Source organism: Bufo gargarizans, chromosome 8 (genome assembly GCF_014858855.1).
Source record: "Bufo gargarizans isolate SCDJY-AF-19 chromosome 8, ASM1485885v1, whole genome shotgun sequence".
NCBI lineage: Eukaryota > Metazoa > Chordata > Amphibia > Anura > Bufonidae > Bufo > Bufo gargarizans.
In genome coordinates, this window is record NC_058087.1 from 168,302,825 (window position 1) to 168,326,196 (window position 23,372).

Below are 23,372 nucleotides of genomic sequence, written 5' to 3' on the forward strand. Positions count from 1 at the left end.
CTCCTGCTCTGAACAGAAATCCAGCCCGTGTTACCACGGACCGCTCTCGGCCGCGGAACATGGTGTGCATTCGGCCTAATTCTTCTAGACACAGTGCCGGTTTTGTCTATAGGCTGACAAAACCTATGGGTCATGAGTGGCGCTGTATCTGGAAGAAAGTAGCTTTTTTTTTCTTTGTAATTTGAAACATATTCATATGTATGATAGACACAGTGGAGGAGATTTATCAAAACTGGTTTAATGTAGAACTGGCTTAGTTGCCCATAGCAACCAATCAGATCCCACCTTTCATTTTTCAAAGGAGCTCTGTAAAATAAAAGGTGTAATCTCATTGGTTGCTAGGGGCAACTATCAGTTTTCCTAGCAACCAATCAGATACCAGGAGCTCTGGAAAATAGGGCACGTTCAAATGGCACGTATTTCGAGATCTATTACTTCTTGGTAGCCCATGGTGGTGTAAAGGAAAACAGACTTAGTTGCCCACAGCAACCAATCAGATCCTTCCGTTCATTTTCCAAAGGAGCTCTGAAAAATGTAAGGTAGAATCTGATTGGTTGCTATAGGCTAGTAAGCCTGTATTTTTTACACCAGTTTTGATGAATTTCCATTTTTACTGTAAGAATAATAATGTCTGCAGACTGCTCACTACCACAAGTCCAACTCGCTACTGCTTCAAAATCTGTATAAAAAAAAAATACACCACAATCGCGACTGCGCATGTGTAAGAATATCCTACATAAAACTACGTACGGACGTCGCTGACGCTGACAACTTCTGGTAAGAAGCCGCTTCCGCCAGTTCTACCAGCCTGTTTGGGCCGTTACTAAGGGAAGGAAGTCACATGGTACAGAGGAGGCGGGCAAGGGGAGGGAGTCATCACATGACTGGGCCCGGAGCTCAATGCTGCTAGAGAGTGAGCAGCAGGGAGACGCTTACTACAGGTGAGCTCCGCGAGGTAGACAGCAGTGACGTCATCGGGTGCATTAACATCTTCGTTACTGGAAGTAAGTGTGCTGAAGAAGGCGGGGGGAGGATGGGTCAAGGGGGTGAACACTTCTTCAAAGTTCTTTATGCTAAAATAAATCCTTGCTCTGCAATGAGATGTGAGGTTCACTGAATAATAGAGGCAGTGAGGGTTGGTGACGATCTGATTGTGAAATAAATCGCTGCGTCTATGGGAGAAGATCGGATCTGGTCGTTACTGATGAACTTTAGCATTGGATTGGCAGTTTGCTGGGAATGTTTACCTGCAGCAATGATACTATTCTGTAGATATATTGCAGTGTATGACAGGCGCCCCGATAGTAAAAATGATGGTGCCGCTTACCTCCTGAGCCTGCGGTGCCCTGTCCCCTGTGCGCCGCTTATCTCCTGAGCCTGCGGGTGCCCTGTGCGCCGCTTATCTCCTGAGCCTGCGGGTGCCCTGTCCCCTGTGTGCCGCTTATCTCCTGAGCCTGCGGGTGCCCTGTCCCCTGTGCGCCGCTTATCTCCTGAGCCTGCGGGTGCCCTGTCCCCTGTGCGCCGCTTATCTCCTGAGCCTGCGGGTGCCCTGTCCCCTGTGCTGAGCCTGCGGGTGCCCTGTCCCCTGTGCGCCGCTTACCTCCTGAGCCTGCGGGTGCCCTGTCCCCTGTGCGCCGCTTACCTCCTGAGCCTGCGGGTGCCCTGTCCCCTGTGCGCCGCTTATCTCCTGAGCCTGCGGGTGCCCTGTCCCCTGTGCTGAGCCTGCGGGTGCCCTGTCCCCTGTGCGCCGCTTACCTCCTGAGCCTGCGGGTGCCCTGTCCCCTGTGCGCCGCTTATCTCCTGAGCCTGCGGGTGCCCTGTCCCCTGTGCTGAGCCTGCGGGTGCCCTGTCCCCTGTGCGCCGCTTACCTCCTGAGCCTGCGGGTGCCCTGTCCCCTGTGCGCCGCTTACCTCCTGAGCCTGCGGGTGCCCTGTCCCCTGTGCTGAGCCTGCGGGTGCCCTGTCCCCTGTGCGCCGCTTACCTCCTGAGCCTGCGGGTGCCCTGTCCCCTGTGCGCCGCTTACCTCCTGAGCCTGCGGGTGCCCTGTCCCCTGTGCGCCGCTTACCTCCTGAGCCTGCGGGTGCCCTGTCCTCTGTGCGCCGCTTACCTCCTGAGCCTGCGGGTGCCCTGTCCCCTGTGCGCCGCTTACCTCCTGAGCCTGCGGGTGCCCTGTCCCCTGTGCGCCGCTTACCTCCTGAGCCTGCGGGTGCCCTGTCCCCTGTGCGCCGCTTATCTCCTGAGCCTGCGGGTGCCCTGTCCCCTGTGCGCCGCTTCTCCTGACCCTGCGGGTGCCCTGTCCCCTGTGCGCCGCTCATTTAATAAAATCTTTAAGGGTATGCAGCTTGCTGTCTTGTGACTATTTTAGAGCTATGAAAAAACCGCCAAGTGACTTTACATTAAAGTCAATGGAGTACGGACACGGTGATTTTGCTTGTGTGAAAGGTGTCGCGCCCAGGTATCACAGGGCAGCCATAGAAATGAATGGGGTCACATGTGCCACGACTGTGATCCCAGAATTGCAAAAAAAATCCGACCGGTTTGGATGTTTTGCGATTCTGCGGTTGCGCCATTTGTGTCAGTTGCGCTGCGACCCGATTAATTTCTGTGGTTGCCCTGCTACAGTGTGATGCCAGGACGCAATGTGTCACTAAGATTGCTGTGTAGTTGTCCCCTAAAAAACGGGCGACTTGCGGCCTGTGACACAATCCATCAAGTTTTTTTTTTTTGGGGGGGGGGGGGGGTTTGTGACTGTGACAATCATTATGTGCAATGTCGCCATCTGTACCCTCAGGAGCTTAGGACAGTTAAAGGGGTTGAAGAGCACGGCTGATTTATTCCAAAAACAGCGTCACACCTGATCATAGGCTGCGTACGGTATTGCAGCTCAGCTCTATTAAAGGGATTGTGGGACTTCAGCAGATGGCATTGATCCTGTAGATAAGGTTAATACAAGCCACTTACTAATGTATAGTGATTGTCCATATTGTCTTCTTTGCTGGCTGGATTCACTTTTCCATCACATTAGACACTGCTCGTTTCCATGGTTACGACCACCCTGCGATCCATCAGTGGTGGTCGTGCTTGCACACTATAGGAAAAGGCACCAGCCTATGCACACTCGCACAGTCCTGGCCACCAGAGAGGCTGGTGCTTTTTCCGATAGCAAAGGAGACAATATGGACAATCAAAATACATTAGTAAGTGCCTTGTATTGACCCCTTTAAAGTGAACGGTGCTGAGCTGTAATACTCCAAACAACCTGTGGAGAGCAGTGGCGCTGTTTTTGGAAGAAAGCTGCCATCTTTCTCTAATTCTGTAGAGCCCCTTAATGCTTTATATTGCATGAAATCCATATGATTGGCTTGTGATTTGCCCCCACAAAAAAACAAAACCAAAAAAAACCTTACCTGATAAAAGCACTGGGGTCCGCCATTGATCGGCAGCAGTGAGCACGCATGGACCATCATCCAGAGGTGTAATATGACGCTCTGGGTCCTGATAGAAAATCTAGGCCTCATGCAAACAGCGGGTCCGCAATATGCGGGCATCAGCCATGGGCTCCTCGCATCACGGATGCAGACCTATTTATTGCGGAGTGAGACAGAGGGACCGTTTGGGCTCCTTCAAGGCCCAGGGCCCAGTGCAACCGCAGCCTCTGCACCCCCTCAGGGATCAGCCACCATTGACACTCCAGCTGGGGAACTACAATCCCCAATATGCTTCATTCATATCTATGGGAGTTACAAGAAGAGCTGAGCAACTGTTAATGCTGGGAGTTGTAGTTCCACAGCAGCTTTAGTGACAAAGGTTCCCCACCCCTGTCCTATACAGACACCATCTATCTATACCTTGTATTGGCTGCCAACAGAATGGGGGCGTTACGAGACCTCTCGTGTCCAGTGAGGCGGGGGAGGGGTTGGCTGTAACGAGATATATATATATTACCGTATATAGCGCACCATTCCCTTGGGGCGTGTCAGATCTCAGTCTGGACTTGAGGTTTATGAGCCGAGCTCCTCATTTCCTCCCAGACCTGCCCATATGAAAAGAAGCCTTGTTAACTTGTAAAGCCTGTATAAATACGGAGCCGTCTTCTCGGGGGGCCTCCGCCCACGGCGGGATTTGGCATAGAGGGTAATGACAGGTGTAGCCGGCCTTCGTAACTCTGTCTATAATTATGGCCGAAGAACAGAATTGGATTTCTGGACTGAATGTTAGGGGGCATCTGTCAGCAGTTTTGTATCTGTGACTGACCTGTTCCATGTGCACTTGGCAGCTGAAGGCATCTGTGTTGGTCCCATGTTCATATGTGTCCGCATTGCTGAGAAAAATTATGTTTAAGTATATGCAAATGAGCCTCTAGGAGCAACAGGGGGCGTGACCATTACACCTAGAGGCTCCGCTCTCTCTGCGTCTGCCGCGCCCTCTGCACTTGAATTGATAGGGCCAGGCGTGATGACGTTTACACTGCCTGGTCCCGTACAGTGGCATTAGTTCACCTTAGAGTGCCATTGGGGGGGAAAAAGTATACTTTACGTTTTTATTATAATGGTAAGAAAAAAGAAAAGTATATATTATATTTATTTTTTAACCGGACTGTGCAGGATACAAGAACGTGGTGTGCTGCGTTTTACCTATACGTCAAACTGGGGCATAAAACGTGATGTGAGCCCAGCCTATGGCGTACAATGGCCGAAAAATCTAGCAGATCTTGTTGTCATCAAATGATCAACCAAAATGGCTTTCATCCCGTGGGTAGGGCCGGCTTATCCCTAATTAGTAATGCTGAGTGGGTGGCCAGTACGGCAGTGTGAGGAATGGCGTATTCACCAGTATTAATCATCAGTCATCTGTGCCTTACCCCCCCCCCCCCCCACACATCCAGAATATATCCTAGGGGAGGAACTCCGCAGGTAATCATCATCTTCCACTGTAGAAGGTTCACTCGTCTGTCTCTGCACAGGTCAGCGGACTCTGTCACCAGGAGGAACGTGACTGTAATAACCGGGATGGCTCACGAATCTTAGTTTTCAGGGTCAGGAGTTTCCCAGAACACAAAGCCCAAAATATATAAAGAGGTTAATTTAAAGGGAATCTGTCACCAGGGAATTCCTTGTTACACCAGACACAGCCGCGTAGGACACACTTTTAGGGCTCATGCACACGAACGTATTTCTCTTCCGTTTCCGTTCCGGATGCAACACGGACGTTTCACAGATGTCATCCGTTTTTTTTGCAGATCCATGTTTTGCGGACTGCAAATTACATACAGTTGTGCGCACGAGCCCTTGATCCAAATGGAGTTGGGCAGGCAGTATATATGGATGACCTATCCTCAGCATAGACAAGAACAGAAAGGACTGGCACTCGCTGTAAGTTGTCTGCAAAATTTCTTGTTTATTGCCACATAATCCTGTGACGCGTTTCGACACTCGCAGGTGTCTTTATCAAACAGCTATCTGATAAAAACACCTGCGAGCGTCGAAAGCGCGTCACAGGATTATGTGGCAATAAATAAGAAATTTTGCAGACAACTTACAGTCGAGTGCCAGTCCTTTCTGTTCTTGTTTCGTGGGATGCCAATCCTAGGACGCGAGCACCACGAATCATTTACCTGCAGTGCCGACCTATTGGACTTACTATCCTCAGCATAGGTCATTATTATCTGATCGGCGGGTGTCCCACACCCACGATCAGCTGTTAGGAAAGGCCAGGCTTTCTGCGGCCTCTTCCAAGGCCAGTGATGTCACCGTACATCGGTCACGTGGCCTAGTTGCAGCTCGGCCCCATTGAAGTGAATAGTACAGCCACTATACAATGTATGGCGCTGTGCTTGGTAAGCTGCTGGGAGTACGGAGCTCTGGTGATCGCCGCCGCTCCCCAAAGGAGCTGATCGACGGAGGTGCTGGGACTTGGACCCCCCCAGATGTGATAATGATAACCTATCCTGAGGATAGGTCATAGTTATCATTTTCTGGATAACCCCTTTAATATGTGTACCCATCTTTCTTCTGGTCTGTCCCTTTTTGGTGCAGAATGGGTAAGCAGATTCTGGGGGATGATGTTGGCCTGCCTGCTCATTCACACAACCGTATCCGTTTTTGCTGTCTTTTTTTGAGGGGCCCCAGAACCACCGTGTGCTGTCCGCATCTTTGCGGCCACATAAAGATGAATGTGTCCATGTGAAATATACGTTCGTGTGAATGGGCCTTATAGGGATTATCCAATCCTATAAAAAGCTCCCCCACATGCCGGGCCCCCCCATATTAAATATACTTACCCTGCTCCCTGCGATGCTCCGGGTCCCCGCATCGCCACAGCTGCTTAGTTGCTTATCCGCAATTCCGGATTCGGGCAGCACATTTTGTGACCCCATAGAAATGAATGAGTCCGCAAAATGCGGAACAGAATTGCGGACGTGTTTTCCTTTACACCAACATGGGCTACCAAGGAGCAATAGGTCTCCAAATACATGCCGAAATCCGCTATTTAAATGAGCTCTACAGCTCTATTCACAGGGCGTTTTGCGGTGTCCATTAACGGCATATGTTGGTACTGTATGGTCAGTGGCATCCAGTGTCTATAGACAGCCATTGAAAAAATTTATTTTAAAGGGAACCGGGATTTTGGGTATAGAGCTGAGGACGTGGGTTGCTAGATGGCCGCTAGCACATCCGCAATACCCAGTCCCCATAGCTCTGTGTGCTTTTATTGTGTAAAAAAAAACCCGATTTGATACATATGCAAATTAACCTGAGATGAGTCCCGTCCCTGACTCATCTCACCTACAGGACTCATCTCAGGTTAATTTGCATATGTATCAAATCGGTTTTTTTTTTACACAATAAAAGCACACAGAGCTATGGGGACTGGGTATTGTGGATGTGCTAGCGGCCATCTAGCAACCCATGTCCTTAGCTCTATACACAAAATCCCTGTGACAGGTTCCCTTTTAATTTAATTCCCTTTCATACAGCAAATGAAAATAAAGTAGTATCCTGACATATACCATCTCCATGAAGAGCAAAAGGACACCTTGTTGGCCCCCTGTCAGGTGAATGGCGCCAAGGGTTTCATTTGACGCATGCGCTGAAAGCTTTCCTTGATGTATATGGGAAATGTACGCTGTAAATACAGAGTAAAAGTGGCCTAACATGTCAGACCAGGCGATCGGTTTATATGAGCGTTTACTAATTATACCCGTTCCCTAATTTAAAGGGGTTGTTTAATATTAGAAAAACATGGCTTCTTTCTTCCGTAAACAGCACCGCCACCCCTGTCCCCAATTTGTATGCGGTATTGACTCCCATGAGCTGAGCTGCAATACCGCACACAACCAACGGACAGCGGTGGAAGGCTTGTGTGTCTAATTCTGGAGAACCCCTTTAATGCTGTCATCTCATTGTCATTGGCAGTAACCCAAACCTTCTTCAGGACTCCTCGAGACTTTCCTTCCTACCCAAGAAAAAGCAATTACTGGGTTTTCTGCTGTGTTTTGCTAAATTCCCCTTCCTCTCCGATGAGCTAAGAGAAAATTTGACCTCCTGATTCGCGGGAACGTGTAATTCCATGTAATTTGTGTCTACGGTTGTCAGTCCTGGACGGCCTATGGGGTTCTACAAAACCCCATTCACACGCTGCTGAAAATAATCCAGCCTGCTGCAGATTTCTATTCGATGGATTGCAACGGTGAAATCTGCAGCTCATGTAGTTGCATCCAGATAGAGGGATCCTAGGGTCCAGAAACGGATGCTGGTGGTCCATTTCCTATGAAATGGCGCTGTTTACAGACCTTATCAAGGGGCGGAGCCAGACAAAGATCTTGTCCTTGGTGAATGTGTCATGTTTGTTTGGCTCCTCCCCCTCAGACCTTGCTCCTAGAGACTCATTTGCATATAATAAATCATTTTCTCAGCAATGCGGGCACATATGAACATGGGACCAATACAGATGTCTTCAGCTGCCAAGCGCACATGGAACAGGTCAGCCAGTGTCATAGGTACAAAACTGCTGACAGATGCCCTTTAAAGGGGTTAGCCCACGACCAACGTTTATCACCTCTCCAAAGGCTGGTGGGTCTGATCGCTATGAGCCCTACATTATGAGGGTTCTCTGGTCCCCTACGTGAGAGTGATACGCGTGACCACCTCTCCAGTCACGTGACTACTTAGTGCAGCGCTCGGCTATCTCTAGCAGTCCTATGTAAATAAATGGAGTGGCAGTCTCGCATATGCACTACTTCCTTGACTTGAGCATCCCTGTGATCCCAGCGGTCACCCCCTCTTATCTGTAGATAGGCGGTAAGTGTTGTTTGTGCTTCCCCCCCCCCCCCCCCCCCTTTTAATTCCGAGCTCCTTACCAGAATAATATCAGAATATTGTATTACATGCTTGGCGGTGACGGGATCAGAAAAATGACATGGTGTCGTCTTGCAGGTGTCAAGCGTCTCCCTGAATGCTGCGCTATGGAGGTGACCCAGGGAAGTCCTCTGATGCTGCCCCATACTTTGCAGGAGCTCCTGGGTCATGATACCGTGCAGGTGGAGCTCATCCCTGAGAAGAAAGGCTTGTTCCTGAAGCACGTGGAATACGAGGTGTCCAGCCAGGTACGAGAACGCTTGCAGTGCGGTATTATATTGCTTGTAAATCCTATTATAGCTGCATTTCCACCAGGATATTAATTTCACGGTTTCTTATTCGTCTTATTCGTCTACTTTTAATACCAATACTGTTTCCGGCAGAGCACAGCCTGCCGGCGTTCACCAGTTCCGGCATTGCCGGATTTAGCAGATCACCCTAACCCTATAGACTATTATGGGATCCAGCGGTGATCCAACCGCTTTCCAGCGTAAATGACGCATGCAGCGTTTTTATTGTCGGCTGACAGTCAGCATTTATGCCGGATCATCCCTAACGGAGATGTAAACATAGTCTTACCTGCTCCTCGCCCCTGGATTCCTGCTCCTTTGATCCCCCGCTGCTCTGACGTACTCCAGTCCCGCTTGTCAACATCCGGATTTGTGTGCCGTTGCAGCCATGTGCTATGCGGCACACGACCCAGTGACATGCCACATGGATGGAAATGTCGCCTCTGCAGCCAGTCGTTGGCTGCAACGGCACACGTGACACCCGTCAAACAGAATGTCGACAAGTGGGACCGGAACACCGGTAAACGTAACAGCAATTTAATAAAAAAAAAAAATTTTTTTGGTGATGTCGCCTTCTGTTGACTTTAACACTGTTGCGGTCCCTTTGCAGTTCTTTAAAACTTCGGTGTACAGAAGATACAACGACTTTGTCATGTTCCAGGAGATGCTGTTACAGAAGTACCCCTACCGGATGGTTCCGGCTCTGCCGCCAAAAAGGATGCTCGGAGGTACCACTACTATTTAAGCCTCCTGTTTGACCCCATTGAGTGTATTCCTGTTACCCTTCGTGCTCTGTACAAGTCCCAGGGGTCACAGCATCCTGTATGCACAGGCCCGGTTTTCTATAAAGCAGTGTATGCAAATATTACTGGTTGGCAGAAATACAGATCTGTTTTTTTTTTTTTTTTTACTCCCCAGGGGATTTTTTAGTAGGGGATTCCAAAAGTGACAGAATTTCTGTGGACTGGTAGATAGGACTGTGTGAACAGCGAGGCTGGGTGCATGTACCCCTTCAGCATACCCTTCCTAAGCGTAACTTTTTGGATTTCTTTATAATTTCTCTAATAATAGCCCTGTCAATCAAAGTGCAGACGGCGTGGCATCTGTGTTGGTTCCATGTTCATATGTGCCTGCATTGCTGAGAACAAGGATGTTTTATTATATGCAAATGAGCCTCTAGGTGCAACTGGGGTGTTGCCATTACACCTAGAGGCTTTGCTCTCTCTCCAGTTGCCACGCCCTCTGCACTTTGATTGACAAGGTCATGCGTGATCACGTTTACATCGCCTGGTCCTGTCAAAGTACAGAGGGTGCAGCAGTTGCTGAGAGAGCAGAGCCTCTAGGTGTAATGGACACGCCCCTGTTGCTCCTGAAGGTTCATTTGCATATATTAAAACACCCTTTTTCTCAGCAATGCGGACACATATGAACATGGGACCAACACAGATGCCTTCAGCTGCCATGTGCACATGTAACAGGTCAGCCAGTGTCATGGGCACAAATCTGCGTGGTCGGCCATTGATTTGAACGTGATGTTACATTGCCCAGGCTGATTGCAGCGTCCCATGACAAAATCAGCAATTGTCAGGGGTCTCCCCATGGCCACTCTTCTGTTAAAGGGATGGTCTATTATAAAACAACCCCTTTTAATCCTGGTATTTTATTATAATATATGAAGTCAAATTTACGAAGTTTACTAAGAATTTTTTGGGAGCTTGGCGTAGACTGCTCTATAATACTATGGTTGTCAAATGTTTCGGATTTCATAATGGTGGGAAAATAAGAGAACCTGTCAAGCGTAGTCTAAATATACATTTTTTTTTTTTTTTTTTCTTCCTACAAAGCAGCGCCTGGAGTGACACGGCTTCAGATCTGCTCTTTTCAATTAGATGAAACCCTTCGAGAAGAACGAAGGTTATTTTTGTCCTTTTATGAAACGGCATAGATTTGTTAGGAAGGATATGAAGGCTGGATTAGGAGATGAGCGGCGATGGGACTGTCACAGTCGCTGCTTCTCCTCCTTTGATCAGGGCTGATGTGAAGGCAGATAGTCGTAACGTGCTCAATTACAGCCGCCGCAGAAGAGATAACGGTTTATTTTCTGGCACTTCAAAGGGGAAATGTCAAAATTCTCAGATGGCTCCTTTTTCGGAGGATCACAGGGCCTTAATTAGCGGAAGCGGGGGTTAACCCTTTAAAAAGGGGTGTCTGCTATTGTGGGGTTAATTGTGGATGACAGAGTGGATAAGCTTGCACGCGGACACGTCACTGTCTCATGTAATAATAAAGATTATGGGGGAGATTAAGGAAAACTGGCTTAGTTGCAACCAATCAGATTCCAGCTTTCATTTTTTTAGAGCTCCTTTAGAAAATAAAAAGGTGCAAGCTAATTGGTTGCTATGGGTGACTAAGCCAGTTTTCCTAGCAACAAGTCAAATTCCACCTTTCATTTTCCAAAGGAGCTCTGTAAAATAAAAGGTGGAATATCATTGGTTGCTAGGGGCAGCTAAGCCAGTTTTCCTAGCAACCAATCAGATACCACCTTTCATTTTCCAAAGCAGCTCTGAAAAATAAAAGGTGGAATCTGATTGGTTGCTAGGGGAAACTAAGGCAGTTTTCCTTTTACACCAGTTTTGATATACAGTATATACTTCTGATGGAAGAGATTCGTCAGGAAGATTTCCTGACATATCCCTCAGACTGAAGCATATGCTGCCCGTTGACTCCCAACAATTGTAAAAGAAAACTGGCTTAGTTGCCCATAGCCACCAGTCGGATTCCACCGTTCATTTTTCAGAGCTCCTTTGAAAAATAAAAGGTGGAATCAGATTGGTTGCTATGGGCAGCTAAGGAAGTTTTCCTTTACACCAGTTTTGAGAAATTTCACCCAATGGGTATCATTTTTGAAAACACTCTACTGGTAAGTCTGCCTCTGTTGCCTATAGCAACTAATCAGAGCCCTGCTTTCATTTCCTAAATTGCTCTGGAAAAATAAAAGCTGTGCTCTGATTGGTTGCTATGGGCAAGTAGAGTGTTTTAGAAAATGAAGGCCAGCGTATTGCCTTGTGCAGGACCTGAGGGGATGGGGCAGGATACCAAAAACTGTCTTCTGTGATTGCTGAATCCCCCTGTGTGCCTTAATTATAAATTAAAAAAAATTCCAAGTATTTCACGTATCTATAACCGCAAATTAACATAAAGGGAACTGAGAATTAGGGGATTTTGGTGACTAAGAATTAGAAATAAAATAGTCTTCTGGTATCCTAGTATTAGAAAGTAATATTCTCCAAGATTAGAAGCTTTCTTCCAGAAACAGCGCCTCTCCTGTCCAGTGTTTGTGCCTGGTACTGCAGCTGAGCTCCATGGAAGTGAATGAGGCTGAACTGTAAGGGTCCATTCACACCTCTGTGGATCCGCAATACACTACGGACGTGTGAATGGACCCTAAGGCTAGGGCTACAAGGTGCCAGTATCGCTGAGCAGCAGTGATCCCATTTATTTCTATAGGATCACCGCTGCTTATCGATCCTGGCCGCGACAAGTGTCGCCTTGTAGCCGTAGCCCAATACTAGAGATGACCGAATTTCATGTTCTGAAAGTCGTTCACGCTTCATTTGGTGGTAAAAGCAGAATTTCGTTATGGATTCGGTTACCACAGACCATAACGCAATTCTAAGGGCATTCCGTCATAATAGAAGTCTATAGCCTGCATAACGGATCTGTCCCGGACTCCCCTGCATAATGGAAACGGGACGGATCCGTTTTGCAGCCCATAGACTTCTATTATGACGGAATGCCTCCTAAAGGCAAAATATGAAATTCGCCCATCTCTACCCAATACCATACACCACCCACGGAGAGGTGTGGAAATTTTTTGGAAGAAGGCAGCCATTTTTCTTTGTACAATCCTGAACTGCCATAACAGAGTGGCGCTGTGTCTGGTGAATCTTTGTAGGGACTTCTATGCTCAGACAGCTTCACTCTCGTGGTATGATATATGGCAGGCATGGCCAACCTGCGGCTCTCCAGCTGTTGTAAAACTACAACTCCCCCCATGCCCTGCTGTAGGCAGTCTCGGCATGCTGGGAGTTATAGTTTTACAACAGCTGGAGGTTAAAGGGATATTCAAACCTGGATATTTATGGCACATCGATGGGATATGACATAAATGTCTGCTGGGTGTGGGTCCCAGTTCGGGAGAATGCTGCGCATGCGCTATACCTGCATGCAGAGCCCTCCCCTTTGTTACGGGTATACGCGGCTCATTCTCGTTTTCTTTGTATTTCCTCAGCTGACCGTGAATTTATAGAATCTCGGAGACGGGCGTTAAAGAGGTTCATCAATTTAGTTGCCAGGCATCCCTCTTTCTGGGATGACTCCCTCGTGAGCATATTCCTGTCATACAATGGCCAGGTGAGTATTACACAGGTACATGGACAGGCTGCGTTTGTCAGGTTTTCGGGTCTGGAGTCATAGGTTCTAGCCCATAGTGAAGAGTCTGGAGCTGCAGGTTCTAGAGTCACAGGTTGTAGGTTCTGGCCAGCAGGTTCTAGGTTCTGGAGTCATAGGTTCTAGCCCATAGTGAAGAGTCTGGAGCTGCAGGTTCTAGAGTCACAGGTTGTAGGTTCTGGCCAGCAGGTTCTAGGTTCTGGAGTCACAGGTTTTGGCCCATAGTGAAGGGTCTGGAGCCGCAGGTACCCCGGTATGATTTCCGCGTGCCCTAATAGCACAGGGGTTGTCTTCATGCGGCATTCCATTTGGGCCTTGTTCACATTGGCGGAGGCCCAGACGCAGATTCTTCCGGGATAAAAAAAACAAGCTCTGCCCCAACCCCCCTAAAAAGTGACATCCAGACTGGAAACGGAACGGACCCCATTATAGTCAGTAGGCTCTGTTTGGTTCCAGTTATATGAAACCGGCACGTTCATTACTTTCATTGTTCTGCTCCTCTGACAGAGCAGAACACCAGAAATAACTAGCGGTGGTGTGAACATGGCCTTCTAGAGGACCTGTCACCACCTCTGACATGTCTGTTTTAGTAAATAAAATAAGATTCTCCAGCGTTGTTATCTGAGAACTGTGTTAGGTTGTTTCTCTATTATTCCTCCTGGAAAGGGCAGTTTTCCCTATAGATGTTGGACAGCACTGTTTGGAGAATGTCCAACTGTTTGACACGGACTATTAGCAGGTGGAATGGTAAAACTGTCAATTCTGTAAAATTTGTGTACATGTTGTTAAGAGGAGTAACAGAGGAGCAACACAATGTTGAAAGCAAGTGCTAATGAAAATGTTGACTAAAGCAGACCTGTCAGGAGACACAGGCCCTGTTGACAGGTAGAATGGTAAGACCCAGCTGTCAGCTTTGTTAAACATTTCCAAGAGGAACCATGGAGGAGCATCACAGTGCAAAGTTCTTAGGGAAGCAAGTTTGAATTAAACAGTTGACAAAGGCTGTCATGCACATGACCGTGAGGTGTCCGTACCCGTGCTGCGTCACTTGAATAGGGTACGCGATTCACATTCGACGGTCTGTGCCTCATGTGGTGCAGAGGCACGGACAGAAAACCCATGGAAGCACCCTATAGGGCTTCCCATCCATACCTCCTTTCCGCACCGTATCCTCCGGATTGCGGAAACATTCAAGTGAAAGGGTCAGCATCTGTGATATGGTGTACCATACTGCTGGTACCAGTATATTGCGGACCCGCTGTTTGCAGGCCGCAATACGGGCCCGGACATGCTACAGTGGTGTGCATGAGGCCTAAAGAAGGTAAACTGCTTGTCGGCGGATAAAGTCTACTAAAGGGTGGCAGTGGTAAGGATCACTTGTCGCGTTTGTTATACATTTCCAAGAGGAATAACAGAGGAGCAGCACAATTCAGAGTAAAAAAAGTCAGAGAAGCATATTCAAATGAAAGATCCGAAAGCAGATATGACAGGAGAACTGTCCGGCCTTTAACAGGGGTCGCTACAGAAAACGGGGGCTAGAGCAGGGTCTGTGCGTCTCTGTGAAGCCTAGGTGACTATGGGACCATGCAGATTGAATCTTTCTTAGCAGGTGCCATCATTGGAACCAAACAGAGTCCCAGTGTGAACTGGTCTCTGACTAGACTTTGTATACATATTCCTGGAGAGAATGGGATTGGGTTTATACACAGCAGCCAATCAGATGAGACAGAGCTGTGGGGGGAGGGGCAGAGCAGCAGCCTGAACCAATGATGAGGCAGGAGGCGTGTCTCGGACTCCCACTAGACACTGTAGCTCAAGTGTAGTCACAGATAACAGGTCAGCCTGATCAAAGCTAAGCAAAGAAGCAGCAAGAGGTGAGGAAAATAAATAGCAGGTAAGTCCCACCTGTAAGTACAGTTTTTTTTTTTTAATCATTTTTTAACTCCTAGAAGGGACAGTCACTCCAGTCATCAGCTGAACGCTCTATAGGTTGCAGTACACGGAGGTGGGAGACGTGTTTCATGGTGTTGCAGTACTTTTCTTTGAAGTCCATGACTCCTCCATTATAACTACGGGTCACATTACCTTGTGTTCCTCTCTGCTTCAGGATGTGCAAATCAAGATGCGGGAATCCAGCCGCGGGGTCGGAGATGAATATATGACGACTGCATTTGCTGCGCAGGCCAAGGTATGTGTTGTTAGGCTTGTTATGTGTATAATCTCAGATATCCATTTTGGAGCACTGCTCTGTTATTCCCCCTGGAAATGTATGGATAAATTGTCCGCCGGATGCTATGTCTGATTCTGTCCGTACGGAATGGACAGTGTCAGACTGTGTAGGGACACCAACCTTTGATTGGTAACACCCGGTTGTGAGTTTATTGACACATATCCGTGAGGAATAATAGAGGAACAGTACAACACAAAGTCCTAAGATTCCACAGTTATGCCATGGTGAATTAAAAGTATTGCTAAAACAGATGAACATTCAGGAGAGGGTCTTAAGGGGTTGTCAGAATGATTAAATTGGGCAAACAATGGCTTAAATAAAGGATCTTATGCTGTCAGCGTGATTTCTCGTGCTCGACACTTTCCTGTCCCTATTGGAGAATGTCCAAATGTCCGCGTCTACAGGAGACGGTGATGGCTGTAACTGCTGAGGCAGTACACCTAAGGTATCTGCCAATAGGGTGCAGAATGCGCAGTCCATTGCAGAGAGAGTAGAGCCTCTAGAAGCAATGGGGGCGTTGCAGTTACACCTAGAGACTCATTTGCATATATTAAAACATCATGTTTCTCAGCAATGCGGGCACATATGAACATGGGACCAATACAGATGTCATCAGCTGCCAAACACACATGTAACAGGTCAGCCAGTGTCATAGGTACAAAACTGCTGACAGATGCCCTTTAAATGTGGGAGCAGGAAGCCAAAATACATGCACACGACTGTATGTGTTTTGCAGTCCGCCAAAAAAAAAAAATGGATGACATCCGTATACCATTTTTTTATTTATTTTTTGTTGGTTTTTGTGGATCCATTGTAACAATGCTTTAAACGGACAATAGGACATGTTCTATTTATTTTATTTTTTTGCGGGGCTACAGAATGGACATACTGATGCGGACAGCACACGGTGTGCCGTTTGCATTTTTTGCGGACCTGTTGAAATGAATGGGTCCGCATCCTATCCGCAAAAAAAAAAAAGGGAGATGGAAACAAACGTTTGTGTGCATGAAGCCTTAGGCCTCATTCACACTATCGTTTTTTTGGTCCGCATCTGAGCCGCAGTTTTTGCGGCTCTGATGCGGACCCATTCACTTCAAGGGGTTCGCAAAAGATGCGGAAAGCACTCAGTGTGCTGTCCGCATCCGTTGCTCTGTTCCGTGGTCCGCAAAAAAAATATAACCTGTCCTATTCTTGTCCGTTTTGCGGACAAGAATAGGCAGTTATCTCAATGGCTGTCCGTGCCAGTCCACAAATTGTGGAACGCGAACGGACGCCATCCGTGTTTTGCGGACCACAAAAACGCACAACGGTCATGTGCATGAGGCCTTAAAGGGGTTGTCCAACATTTTGATATTGGAGGTCTATACAGCTGTTTGAAGAGGCCAGTGAGCAGTGCGCTCTCTTCCTATGCCAGTGACGTTACATTCATTAGTCACATGGTCTAGGCACAATCTCATTCAAGTGAATGGGGCTGAGCTGCAATACCAAGCACAGCCACTACACAATGGACAGCGCTGTGGCGCTCACTGGAGTGCCGCATCCTCGTCAAACAACTGATCGGCAGGATTAGTGCATGCCATATACATAGTGTCTCTCCTATGCGTGATCCGTCTGTCAGTAGTACCTGCACATGTGAACCTATGACCTGTGCTTTTTCGACCATCAGGCCCGTCCACGCAGATGATTTGTAGCTGTGAATACTGTGGATGTGTTTTTATGACTCGCAGATGATGTTTTGTACGTCTCTTTGTTTCCGGTGTTTCTGCTTCGCTCAGGATTTCCTCCCCGCCGATATCCAGGTTCAGTTTGCTGCCAGCAGAGAACTCATCAGGAACATCTTCAACAGCTTCTACAAACTGCGGGATCGTTCGGAGAGGATGGCGTCACGGGCCATCGATAACGCCACGGATCTGCTGGGCTTTGGAAAAGAACTAAGGTAAAGGAGTACACCGTAAAATGCATCGCTGTGTGTGAAACCAGTGGTGCACCTACCGTAGACGGCACAGGATTGCACTGGTGCCCGATGCTGAACTGCTCCCCCTGCTGGCCGAGACAGTGCCACAGCTGCTAACTGTAGTCACCACTAGGGGGAGCTCACTGCTTACAGATTGATACAGCTCCCATTGAGTTTAGCACTAGCTGGTAGAATCCATGTGCGGTGATTGCCACCTAGTGGTGTCTGCATGCAGGAAGTCCTATCAAGTCTGATAAACCGTTATGTGCCCCTACACAAGGATATTGTAAAATTATTCAGGACCAAATTTTGGTCCTGGAAACCAAATAGAGCACATTGTCTTAAAGTGTACCTAAACTTTATCAAAACCTACTCTCAATATGATAAAAATAACTGTTTAATATACTTATTTTTTTTTACTTTTTCTAGTGAAATAGGCACCTAAAGCTCTTAAAGTGTTTTTTTTTAATCAAGTAGACCAAGTTAATTCAAGTTACTTGCTAATGTATTGCGATTGTCCATATTGCCTCCTTTTCTGGCTTTATTCATTTTTCCATTGCATTATACAGGTCTTTTTTCCATGGTTACAACCACCCTGCAATCCAGCAGAGGTCGCCATGCTTACACGCAATAGGGAAAAGTGTCAGTCTATGCGCACTCCTGATGTCCTGACCACCAGAGCGGCTGGCGCTTTTTCCTATAGCGTACAAGCACGTCCATCACTGCTGTATTACAGGGTGGTCGTAACCATAGAAATGAAAGTGTATAATGTGATTGAAAAATTAATCCAGCCAGCAAAGGAGACAATATGGATAATCGCAATGCATTAGTAAGTGGCTTGAATTAAAGGGGTAGTCTCACTTCAGCAAGTGGCATTGATCATGTAGAGAAGGTTAATACAAGGCACCTACTAATGTATTGTGATTTGTCCATATTGCCTCCTTTGCTGCCTCGATTAATTTTTCCATCACATTATACACGGCTCGTTTCCATGGTTACGAACATCCTGTAATCCAGCAGAGGTGGCTGTGCTTGCACACCATAGGAAACAACGCCAGCCTATTTGGTGGTTGGGAACGTGGGAGTTGACATAGGCTAGTGCTTTTTCTTATAGTGTGCAAACACAACCACCGCCGCATTTTGCGCAGCAGAACGTCCTGCCCTTGTCCTGTAAAACAGACAAGAATAGGACATGGTCTATTTTTTTGTGGGGCCGCAGGACAGACATATGGATGCAGATAACACACGCATCTATTGTGGCCCCACTGTAGTGAATGTATCCGCGATCCGATCCGCAAAAAATGCGGATCAGATGTGGACAAAAAATACGGTCGTGTAGATGAGCCCTTATACTAATGTGGACAAAAATAGCTTTTAAATTGGGTATATCTTCTGTGCTAACCGTACCAAGCGTCTCTTCCTGTTTAGTGCCTTGGGCTCGGACACTACTCCTCTGCCTTCCTGGGCGGCTCACAGCTCCTGGGGTGCACTGAAGCAGGCACTTAAAGGGCTTTCTGTTGAGTTCACCATACTTGCTGACAAGGCGGCCCAGCAGGTACGTATAACTAACAGCTGTATCACCTCCGCAAAGTGCATTCATCATGTAGAGAAAGTTAATACCAGGCACTTACTAATGTATTGTCCATATTGCCTCCTTTGCTGGCTGGATTCATTTTATCATCACATTATACACTGCTTGTATCCAGCGGTTATGACCATTGCCGCAGCGCAGATACGAGGTGGCTGGGACAGGAGCTTCTACACATGCTTAATTATGAGCACTTCTGTGGTCATGGTCACCAGAGAGATCGGCGATTTTTTTTTTTTTTTTTTGCTACAGTCTGCAATCACAGCCACTGCTGCTGGATTGCACGGTGTTTATAAGTTGACCATAAAGGGTTAAAGGGGTTGTATCATAAAGACAACCCCTGTCCATATGCCCCCATTAAGACACTTGGATTTCATGGAAGAAGGTCCCCTGCTCGCAACTACAGTCTTCCATGCATCACATGGTTGGTCATTTGGAAGACAGGAATAACTATACATTTGCCTGGCTATGCCAAAGTGCTGGCATATCACTGGGGTATGGCATGACCTTTTAATTAGTGGGTGTCCCACCAGTCCTGATGGCCCCTTCATTCTCAGGATTGTTAGGGGGAAACCTGGAGACGGGAATACCCCTTAAACATACCGTATTTTTCGCCCTATAAGACGCACCAAGGTTTTAGAGGAGGACAATAATAAAAATAATAATTTTCATCAGACCTCAGCTCAGAGCCTAAATCGGACCCCCAACGTTAATCAGACCTCATCTCATAGCCACAATCGGACCCCTAATGTAATTTAAACCCCTAATCAGATCTCAGATCACAGCCCCAATGTAAATAGCCCCCAAGCAGACCTCAGATCACAGCCTGATGTGAATGACCCCCAAGCAGACCTCAGATCACAGCCTGATCAAGCAGACCGCAGATCAGAGCCCCCAGGCTCAGAGCAAACTTTAAAAAAACAATTAACTTGCCTCTCCTGCTCCGGACACCACCGCCGTCGCTCCTCACATCCACACTCTTCTAGTTCAGCCTGCCACGCGCACACAGCGTGATGTCACAGCACGCTGACGTCCTTACACTACGCGTAGTCACAGCACAACGAGCGTCCGAGGACTAGGAAGTGGGGTGAGTACAGAGCCCAGGGAGCGCTGCGTTCACTGCTTCCCGGTCCTCCTGTACTAATGAGCACTTCCATATATTGGTGTTTGCCACTGACATTTCCCCCCATTTTGGGGGAGGGGAATGCGTCTTATAGGACGAAAAATACGGTACTTAATTTTATTTTCCCGTTTGTAGGGTAAACTGGAAGAAATTGATGTGGTGGAGAAGTTAAATCTGTTCCTGGATCTTCTTCAGTCTTACAAGGTAAGGGACGGCCACCAGCCGGTGCACCACGTGCCATCAGGCAGGACTCTTCCGTCGTGGGTGTATGTAATATGTGAGTTGTTCTGTGCAGGATCTGTGTGAGAGGCACGAGAAGGGGGTGTTACACAAGCACCAGAAAGCCTTACACAAGTACAGCCTGATGAAGAGGCAGATGATCAGCGCCACCGTGCAGAATAAGGAGGCCGAGTCTGTGGAGCAGCTGGAGTCGCGTATTGTCGAGGTGGGCTTATATAAAGGCCCCCTGGGTCCTAAACATATTTCTGAAATGAGGGTGTTGGGTTGTACATCGGAGTCTGAATAAAATTGCTGGTAAGTTATAAGAAGGGGAATTCTTTGTGGGTCGTTGGCGCCTGATTGGCGGAGGTGTGGATTGGACCCATCCCTGCAGATCAGATATTAATGGCCTATTTTGCAAATAGGTCATAAATATATTATAATTAAGTAATATTAGGCAACCCCCTTAACTTTTATTTATTTTTTTTCCAGCAAGAGAACGCAATCATGGTCATGGAGTTAAGAAACTATTTTTCCTTGTTTTGTTTGCACCAAGAAACCCAGCTAATCCACATCTACCTGCCCCTCACCTCCCACATCCTCGGGGCATTTGTGAATTCACAGATTCAGGGACACAAGGAGGTTAGTTTTATATTGATATTCTTGTTTAAAGGGTTATACTGTATTAGAAAATCATGGGTGTTTTCTTACAAAAACAGCACCACTTCTGTCTACAGGTTGTGCCTGGTATTGCAGTTCAGCTCCATTGAAATGAATGGGACTTAGCTGCAGTACTGCACACTTCCTGTGGACTGGTGGTGTGGTGTTTTAAAGGAAAGCAGCCATAATTTTTGTTTTTCCTAATTAATATTTTCCGCATTTTTTTTTTTTTCTTCGCAGATGAACCAAGTCTGGAATGAACTGAAGCCAAAGCTGAACTGCCTGTTTGTAGGATCCTCCAGCCTGGTTAGCCCACCATTGTCCCCAGAGGAGAGGCATTTCTTCTCTCGCTAGTAGAATGTTCTGTGTGATTTATATAAATGGGGATTTTGGGACCGTGATATGTTTGTCCTAAGGCGATTCCGTGCACACACCCATAGTAGATGCGAGCGGGGTGCTGACCGTTAAATGCAAGAACCACTTCAGAAAGTTCATGGTTGTAATAGCTTCACATCAGACTTAAAATGCAGCAAATTTTGAGTAAATTTAAATGTGAAAATAATGACTTTCTAATATATACTACACTCCTGCTCTCCTTACTGCTGCCATAATGTGAATATTTTGCTTGCTCTGTGGTTGCCATGGTAGCATCAACAGACTTGTGCATGGACTTCCTGTCATGTGGCTTGCATTCACAGCAGTGGAGGTCACATGACAGGAAGCTCATGCTCAGAAGACTTAGATTTATATTATTGCAGCAGGTTGTAGATCGGGAGTAACGAGGGGTAAATTACATTTTTCTAAATTTTACAGAGTTTCATTTTTTTTAAAGGTACGTAACCCCTTTAAGATGTGTTCCATGGGTCATTTCCGCATTTGAATGCCCTGCCATGGACAATACGGTCACGTTATTACGTGTTACTGAATCATGAATGTTTCCTTATGAGTGGAGGTTAGAATGTTACTGCAGAGTATTAGCCGATGCTACCATGGTAACCCCAGAGCAAGCGGAATTACTGTATAAACACTATTGCAGTGCCAACTGAATGGTTCAGAAGAGGGCTATGTGTAAGGATGGGCTCACACATAGGCTTTTAGTGGCGCTTTCGCAATTACAGTGGCATTTTTGCACCTGGTCTTTTGCAATAAATGACCAGATATTAGCTGAAAATACATAAAAAATCTAATCGCGTAACAGTTTTTTTTGGGAGTGGTGTTTTTGTAATTAGGTGTTTTTTTTTTATTTGGCCTCTTTCCTCTATAGGAAGAAAAAAAAATAAGAAAACTAAAAATTCACAAAGAAAAAAAAAACACCACTAAAAAAACGGCAGCGCATTATTTCTGTGTAAAGCGATCTTACACGCCAGTATATAATGTGCGCGATTTTAAATCTAGGAAGGCAAGACTTATAGGAAAAATCCACTGCCTCTTCATGTATATGTAGTTTAGTTACAGAATTATTATTATAAAGGAATTTATTGTCCTCTATCTGCAGAGAAATAACCGAATATAATTTATTCCAAATCTCTCTAACATATGTAAATCTTTATGCTGGAAATTTGAGGTGGCTGCTTGACGTTGCACTTAGTATTAGGCTCTGGGTTGTGCAGGATCATTACAGCAGACTTGTACCTATGACACTGGCTGACCTGTCTTCAGCTGCCAAGCGCACGTGACATCAGTGTTGGTCCAATGTCCATATGTGCCCGCATTTCTAAGAAAAATTGTGTTTTAATAAATGCAAATGAGCCTCTAGGAGCCTACACCTTGAGGCTCTGCTTTCTCTGCAGCTGCCACGTCCTTTGCACTTTGACAGGACCAGGCAGTGAAAACATGATCACACCTGGCCCTGTCAACCAAAGTGGAGAAGGTGCAGCAGTTGCAGAGAGAGCAGAGCCTCTAGGAGTAACGGTAACGCCCCCGTTGCTCCAAGAGGCTCATTTGAATATATTAAACCATAATTTTTCTCAGCATTGTGGGCACATAAACACAAATGCCTTCAGCTGCCAAGCTCACATGTAACAGGTCAGACAGTGTCATAGGTACAAACCTGCTGACAGATGCCCTAGGGAGTGCTACATGTTGCTGTATGGTATCTATTCCAGTGCTGGTACTCTCATTCTTGGTGGGTATGCTTGAAGGGATCAATGCTGAGAACACCATATCTTCAGTCTACATTGACATACTGAAATAAGTCATATTGTGGGGTAACCCAGTATATAGCTGACGTGTTTTTTTTTTTTTTTTTCCTCTGAACCAAATATTGATGATGAGCGAATCAATTGAAGTTCGGCCACCACAAATAGTGGTAGTAGTACTACAGGGGAGATGAGTTCTTTCATGACCCCTGGGTGGAGACTCAAGCTGATCGTAGATCACTTCAGTTCCATCATGTGGATGATAATGTGTGGACAGGATCAGAAACTATAGTGTTGTAGATGTAGGATCTTTCTTTTCATAACCTGGTATTTTTGCGAGTCTGAGGCATATGTGGCTCATAAG

General features: G+C 46.8%; 1 protein-coding gene across 2 annotated transcripts; it reads left to right on the forward strand.

The window, feature by feature from the left end:
* Window positions 1-868: 868 nt before the first annotated feature.
* On the forward strand, window positions 869-22,573 carry SNX8 (sorting nexin 8). Of its 2 annotated transcripts, none has more exons than XM_044303782.1 (11): window positions 869-941; window positions 8,436-8,605; window positions 9,258-9,375; window positions 12,939-13,060; window positions 15,204-15,284; window positions 17,102-17,262; window positions 18,709-18,835; window positions 20,127-20,195; window positions 20,287-20,436; window positions 20,703-20,852; window positions 21,111-22,573. In XM_044303782.1, the coding sequence occupies exons 2-11, from the start codon at window positions 8,465-8,467 to the stop codon at window positions 21,222-21,224; spliced, it is 1,233 nt and encodes a 410-aa protein (XP_044159717.1). In that variant the 5' UTR covers window positions 869-941; window positions 8,436-8,464; the 3' UTR covers window positions 21,225-22,573. The 2 variants fall into 2 exon arrangements, with proteins under 2 accessions (XP_044159717.1, XP_044159716.1); XM_044303781.1 differs by having other exon boundaries at window positions 870-1,004.
* The last annotated feature ends 799 nt before the right edge of the window (window positions 22,574-23,372 follow it).

Excerpts from the sequence above, each read along its gene's own strand:
- SNX8 (XM_044303782.1), top strand. The coding sequence starts at position 8,465 with ATGGAGGTGACCCAGGGAAGTCCTCTGATGCTGCCCCATACTTTGCAG. Across the intron at positions 15,285-17,101 it reads CATTTGCTGCGCAGGCCAAG|GATTTCCTCCCCGCCGATAT; the intron begins GTATGTGTTGTT and ends TGCTTCGCTCAG. Across the intron at positions 20,196-20,286 it reads ATCTTCTTCAGTCTTACAAG|GATCTGTGTGAGAGGCACGA; the intron begins GTAAGGGACGGC and ends TGTTCTGTGCAG.